This window comes from Cucumis melo, chromosome 12 (assembly GCF_025177605.1).
Source record: "Cucumis melo cultivar AY chromosome 12, USDA_Cmelo_AY_1.0, whole genome shotgun sequence".
Taxonomy (NCBI): Eukaryota; Viridiplantae; Streptophyta; class Magnoliopsida; order Cucurbitales; family Cucurbitaceae; genus Cucumis; species Cucumis melo.
The window spans coordinates 12,354,783-12,362,000 of record NC_066868.1 but is presented as its reverse complement, the minus strand read 5'-3'; the positions used below and the strand labels follow the sequence as shown (position 1 = coordinate 12,362,000).

General features: G+C 32.3%; 1 protein-coding gene across 1 annotated transcript; it reads right to left on the bottom strand.

Annotated features, from left to right (window-relative positions):
* Window positions 1-1,204: 1,204 nt before the first annotated feature.
* LOC127144152 (uncharacterized) lies at window positions 1,205-1,893 on the bottom strand. Its single transcript, XM_051079715.1, has 2 exons — window positions 1,693-1,893; window positions 1,205-1,588 (listed from the first exon to the last, which is right to left on the bottom strand). Exons 1-2 carry the CDS (start codon window positions 1,891-1,893, stop codon window positions 1,205-1,207), a joined length of 585 nt encoding a protein of 194 aa, XP_050935672.1.
* Window positions 1,894-7,218: the final 5,325 nt, after the last annotated feature.

Genomic DNA, 7,218 nt, shown 5'->3' with positions numbered 1-7,218 from the left:
ACCCAACATAGCCCCCTACCGCCACATCACTTGGGTCACACATAAGTTCAAATGGTTGTGACCAATCTACCGTGATGAGGATAGGCGTTGAGGTCAATGTGTCTTTTATAGTCTAGAAGGCCTGGTTGCATTTCTCATCAAAGTCATAGGGTTGATCGACCTATAACAAGTTACTGAGAGGCTTGGCGATCTGGAAAAATTCTTGAATGGATCTTTTATACAATCCCACGTGACCCAGAAAGCTCCTATAAGCCTTGACATTTGAAGGCAGTGGCAATTTACTTACCACATCAATCTTCACGGGGTCCACTTCCAATCTCGCATGGGAGATCTTATGCCCAAGCACAATTCTCTCTTTAACCATGAAGTGACACTTCTCTAGATAGCCATCATGCACCTTTGAAATGTCTCTGGAGCATTGAATAAACCAAAAGGCATTGGGCGAAATGCAAATGTACCATATGGGCATGTAAATGTCATCTTGTGCTGAAATTGTAATCTGGTAATAACCAGAATAACCATCCAGAAAGCAATAAATCCGTTTTCTGCAAACTTGTCCAACATTTGGTCAATTAGGAAAAGTGGTCCTTTTTCGTCGTCGCATTCAGCTTGTGGTAGTCAATACAAATTCTCCACCCTGTGACTGTTCGTGTTGGAATTAATTCATTTTGCTCTTTCTTAATAACAGTCATCCCTGCCTTTCTTAGGGACACATTGGATTGAGCTAACCCATTTACTATCTGCAATTAGATAAATAACTCCTGTGTCAAGCCATTTGATGATTTCCTTTTTAACAACTTCTTTCATCACGAGATTCAATTGCCTTTGGAACTGAATAGTGTCCATTTGACCCTCTTCTAACCTGATTTTATGCATGCAATAGGATGGTCCACCCTATCGTCTTCTTATGGCGTTTCAGCATAGTCAATAACGCCTTTTCGTCTGTAGGATCCAAGTGGGCGGAGATGATGATGTACAGAGTGTCATTCTCCCCCAAATATGCATACTTCAGGTGGTTGGGCAAAGGATTGAACTCTATTACTTGTGGTTCTTGAATTGATGGCTTTGTCTTCTTCTCGCCTTTGGTTTACAGATCCAAATGTTTGAACTTCTTTTTGCCAGATACGATGTTCACTTCTTCCAGTACATAATCTAGTTCATCTTCCTCAAGGAATTCTTAAGTGTTAAACAACTCATAATAGGCTTATTCCTCGCAATAGTCCCATCCAAAGGACTTTATTGCGCTATAATTCTCAACATCAGAGGGAAATTTCATCGGTTTGACAACGTTGAACTTAATCTCCTCATCATTAAAATGCATTGTCAACTCCCCCTGGTGGACGCCTATGAGGGTGCAACTAGTTGATAGGAATGGCCGCCCTAAAATGATAGGAACCTTCCGAAGACTTTGTAAATGCATTGTCAACTCCCCCTGGTGGACGCCTATGAGGGTGCAACTAGTTGATAGGAATGGCCGCCCTAAAATGATAGGAACCTTCCGATCAGCTTTGTAATCCAGAATAACAAAGTCTTCGGAAAACAAAAACTTGTCCACTTTCACCAAAACATCTTCAATCTTGCCTTCTGGCTAGCAATGGATCTGTCAGCAAATTAAAGCCTTATATGAGTTGGTTGTACCTCCCCTATCCCTACTTTCTTGAAGATAGAGAGAGGCATCAAATTGATGCTTGCCCCAAGGTCGCATAGAGCACAACCTAAATCCATTCCACCTTTTGAGTAGGAAACCGTGAAGCTTCTAGGATCTGTCATCTTCTCTGGCACTCCATTCTTAAAGTCGTCGTTTGTTGCTTGCGTTAGAGCTACAATCTCAAAATCATTAATCTTCCTCTTCTTTGCCAAGATGTCTTTCAGGAACTTGATGTAGGAGGACATTTGCTCTAACACATCAACAAATGGGATGTTGATGTGTAACTACTTCAAAACATCCAAAAACTTGAAAAATTGTTGATCGTTGCCCTTATTCTTCAGGCAACTAGGAAATAGAGGAGGCGACAAAGGATTGGAGCTCGTCAATTTCAATGTGATGTTTGACCAATGTATGTGAAATTTGCAACTTTATCCAAGCCATCTACCTCATCGGCTTAATGTCTCGACTCTCCATTGCCTCGATCGACATCCATGAGCAAATAAACACCAAAGGATGTAATACAGAAGGGTAAGCATCAAAGGGCATTTATTACCCATTCCCTAACAACTTCATTCCTCTTTGGTGAGAAACTATGAGTATAACGTTATAATTAAATTTCTTTTCAAACTAGTTTATGGTTTTTTAGATTGATCTCTACAGCTTAGAAGCCTTTGTTTGTAGATTTAGCATAGTTTGTTACTGTTCGAACACTTTGTTGGAATAAAACAAGTTTAAATCTTGATGATTTTTAGGCTTTAAAATTCTGTTTAGACCCTTTCAGATTAATTTTAGGTGCTATAAATTAGTTCGTTAATTTAACGTATCATGTCTAATAAAGATGTACACGTTTTATGCTTTTGAATGGTAGCAAATGAATGGAGATTATGCAGATTTTTTATTTTAATATCCAATTTTACGTAGTGTTTGGAGGTTTTGGAGGATGGTAGTCTTGTGGTATGTGAATGCATGCCTCAAATTGGATATTGCTTCTGCTACTTTGGTTTAATATAAATGTTGTACGTAATATGCTTGTATTATACATTTTAGGTCTGTGAAAGATCTCTTAACAATACTCAGAATGGTCCAAAGTATGCCTCCAGTCCAAAACTTTGTAAGAGCAGAAATACTACCAAGTGGCTATTTGATAAGACCTTGTGATGGTGGTGGATCAATAGTCGATCACACGGACATAAAAGTATGTAAAACTTTGAATTTAAAGCACAATTATTCTTAGCCTTTGATTTTCACGTTTATAATTTTACCTATTATTTACATGAATGTTACGACCATTATACAAGTCATCTACTATGCTTGCTCCAAAGAACACAATGGCAGTAAGTCTGTTTTTTTTTTTTTTTCATCGTTGCTTTAGGTCTTGAATTTATCCGATGGCTCTATGAATATGGAAAACTGGAAATTGAATAGCCATATAAATTTGAAGATTATATCTCCAATAACAATAAAATTTTGTTATTTTGGATCAGACATTACGCTTGTTGAGACAGATTTCGCAAGAAGTTTCTCAACCAAATGTTACTTGTTAGGGAAGAAGACCTACTGCACTTCGTGCTCTTAGTCAGAAATTGAGCAAGTAAATATGATTTTGGCTCGAGAATATCTTATTAGAGAAGCATGGGTTTCCATCTTACAACCACGTAGTAATGGAAGTAGCCCATATTGTTTTTAAACATTCCCTTCACTTTACGTAGTGTTTGTATTAAATTGTTCAATTAATACTCGAAAAGACATAATTGTTGAGGGTCAGAACATAATTTAATGTTTTAATGTCTTATAGTTAGTAATTTTATTTATGGTGTAAATTGAGAGTAGTTTGTGGAGAGACGTGAATAATCATATTGCTTGCATAATATTATTGTAAATTATGTATACATATGACTTATTGTTAAAGAATGAAATTATTGTTGATTTGAATATTTATTTTGTTGATGAATCTGTATTTATTTGAATGAATGTAAAGCAAGAAATGAGAAATGATAAATGTAAAAAGTGTCAAGTATACTGTCTTACTTGACATATAAAAAGAATCAAGTATATCATCTTACTTGACGTATAAATAGTGTCAAATATACTATCTTACTTGACGTGTAAAAACAATCAAGTAAAATATCTTACTTGACACGTAAACAACGTTAAGTATACTATCTTACTTGACACGTAAAAAGCGTCAAGTATGATATCTTAGTTGACACGAAAATAACGTCAAAAAATATAATACTTGACGGTTTTTTGGTGTCAAGTAATGTGACTATACTTGATAGTTGATTACTTGATGCTTTTTAAAACGTCAAGTATAGATTTACTTGACACTGTATTAATGTCAAGTAATCCAAATTTTGTAGTAGTGATTATTTTTATTGGTTTCATTTTTCCTCTCATCTTCATCATCTTCCCCAAATAACCATCGTCTTCATCTTCATCGAATCCATAGTTTTCGTCCGACTCTTCCTCTTCGTCAGATCCATAGTTTTCGTCTTCCTCTTTGCGCGGATATGGTTTTTCATTGTAGGTTTTTCTCTAAAGCATTATAGGTACCATAGTTAAAAGGTTAAATTTTGTTTTGTTTCTTTCAATTCTGAATATTAAGGACATAATAACTTACTTTAAAGTTAATATTACATTTTATATGTCATAAAATATTGAGGTTGTTGAAATTGATGGATTGAGAAGTGAGTTGATATCATCTAAGAGAAATGATCCAAGTGAGAGATGATATTGCCAATCAAATTTGGCAACATTTGAAGGATATATATAATTTTATGTTTGTGTTATTATTTTTATTTCCGGAACTTCTTTGTATTAAATGAATAAATTTTTTATAATTTTATTTTTTATATGTAATGGATGACTATATTTTTGTTTAATGTTTAATTGAATTAGATGTGAATAAAAATAAAAAGTAAATCTCAAAGAAAATCAAGAAACAATAAACAGTTATCAAATACATTTTTTGTTTATGATTCTTTTTTTCAAGAAACAAGAAACATAAACAATTATCAAGCACATTCCTATTTTTTATTCTAAAAAAAGATAAAACACATAATCGAAAACAGAAAACAAGAAACAAGAAATATGAAACGAAAATGTTACCAAACGGATCCTTGAATACTTAAGATGTTGATGCTTGGATTTAGGGTAGAAATCAATATCTTGGATGCCAAGATTTAATGTCAATATGTTTTCTTCTAAATCTAGTTTTATTAAAAAAAATACTTCTTTTACACATATATAATATATTTTATTCTTGCAAAAAATATCTTTTAAAAAAATATGGATCAATAAAAAAATCATTTTAATATTAAAAGAGCATTTCTTTCCTTAAAAAATAAGCTTTAAGTAACTTTTTTAAAATCATTCGTAAATACTTTCTTATGGAAGAAGCATAAAAGAAATTTGGATTTCATAATCTTTTTTTACCATAAAACATAGTTTTTCTTAAAAGATTTCTTTATAATTATCTTTAAAATAAATTAACACAATTAAAAAACAATTTCAGAAATATTCCTTTCCTTTAAAAGGACTTTCAAAATATTTATTCTTTTACACTCTTTTTGAATAAACCAAAATCAGTCTAAAAAATATTTTTCAAAAAAATATAACTTTCCTAAAATAGAGATTAGGAAGTCAAGATGTTGACTTTCCTAATATTCTTGAAGTAATGAATTTATTTTGGGATGTCAAATTAAATTCAAGTAAATTAATTCAAATAAATTTCCAAATGGTTTTTAGCCATTAGATGGGTTGCATCTCCCTTTTCCTCCTCTTGTAAACATCGATTGGCTTCTCCATGTTATAATTGAGAACTTGCTTTAAAAACATATTTGGTGGAAAATGGTCGTAATGTTTCGATACTAGATTTATGAGCCACCAATCGCTTTTGCTCTCCTTCACCGGAAAATAATTCCTTCGAAAAATAGTTCTTGCTTGTTTGCATTTTTAGTTCATGGAAAATAGTTCTGCTTGTTTGTTTTTATAGTTAGATTTTTCATTAAGGTTCTAATTATGCGCGATTGTATCTAAGCACTAAGCTATAAGCAACGAGATTTATGCATATACGATAAAAGTTGCAGTCAACATATTGCTTAAACCTAATCAATATAATCTTCTCTTAGTTTGTTGCTTATATTGGAAATATAATAGACCCTCACAATACAAATGAAAAAACAAGAGAAAAAGATTGTTCTCTTATTCACACAATTTAGAAGAAAAAATTGAATAATATTTATTAAACTTAAATTTGTTACTTTCTTTCTCGTTTACAAATGAGAAACCTTACACATATTTATACTTGTAGAAAAATATATTAAAAGTCATCAACAATAAATATCAATATATGTGACTCTTCGTATATCAATGTATTTAATGATTAACTATTCCATATATCTTAACGATTCATGTATATTTGTGATATGTTTATTCATAATAAGGTTTCTATCTCTTGTCCAAGAGAAGAGAGATTTGTTGAGTAAGATAGGGTTGAATTGTCTTAGTTTGTTCTTTGAGGTGACGCCTTTGCAACACATACTCCCCTTTCAGCCTCCAACTGAGGGTCTTCCACTCATCCAAAATTCTTTCTTGATCTGTTGAACCTTCGTGAAAATAATAATAGCACAAAAAGTACCTCGGAATAAAGATAAAATTAACACCTCAAAAATTTTAGGTTTAAGCGTGAGGACCCCAAACTGAGGGTGTGGGTATTTAAACTGGTCCATAAGCGAAACGTTATGGAATTGATGATGCCGATCGCAAGCTTCCTCATCTCCGCTTGAGTTTCAGAAAAAGAATCAGGAAAGAAAGAAAAAAAAACAGTGGAAGTTATGGAGGATTTGCTGCAGAAGACGCCCAGGAATCGCCGGAATCGCCCGAAATGAGATCTCAAGGGGAGAGAGAAAAATATTCAATGTTGTATATTATCATTTTCAAAATTCTGCATGAACTATGTTCATTGTTTATATATCTTTCTATTGAATTGATATATGTGAAAAAATGAACACCTATTTATAGTAAGTTGGATACAATCAAATACACAAATATTCTTAAATCATAAAAGAAGATGTAATAGGATATACAAAAGATTTAAGAGGAGTAATCTGAACAAATCTAAGGCAATCTATTAGTAGTGAGTCAATGTCCTTAACACTGCATATACGTTTTAATATATATTCAACTGTGTTCCATTGTGAACAAGTGATTAAAATATTTTTTATAAAAAAGTTTACATGGTTCTTAAGAAAAATCTTGTGTACGAATCGATATGTCGTTAAATCAATTTCAAGTTATTGTTACCTAACCCATGATCATAATTAATATATATATATATATATATATATATATATATATATATATATATATATACATCTTTTCTAGCCAATCATTTGTACCATAAAGGAATAACAGGTAAAAAGCATATTAACCAAAAGTAGTAGATGAATTGACATTTAAAATTTGCATAGCTTTTTTTCCCTCTTTTTTTTTTTTTACATTAAAATATTATTTTATAAACGACCCAAAGCTTTACATACGGACTATAAGGGTGCGTTTGGAGAAAAAAA

Bases quoted from the DNA above. Each gene is read 5' to 3' on its own strand.
- LOC127144152 (XM_051079715.1), bottom strand. From the start codon at position 1,893: ATGTCCTCCTACATCAAGTTCCTGAAAGACATCTTGGCAAAGAAGAGG. The intron at 1,589-1,692 runs GCAAGCATCAAT...ATCCATTGCTAG, and splicing joins GTGCTCTATGCGACCTTGGG to CCAGAAGGCAAGATTGAAGA.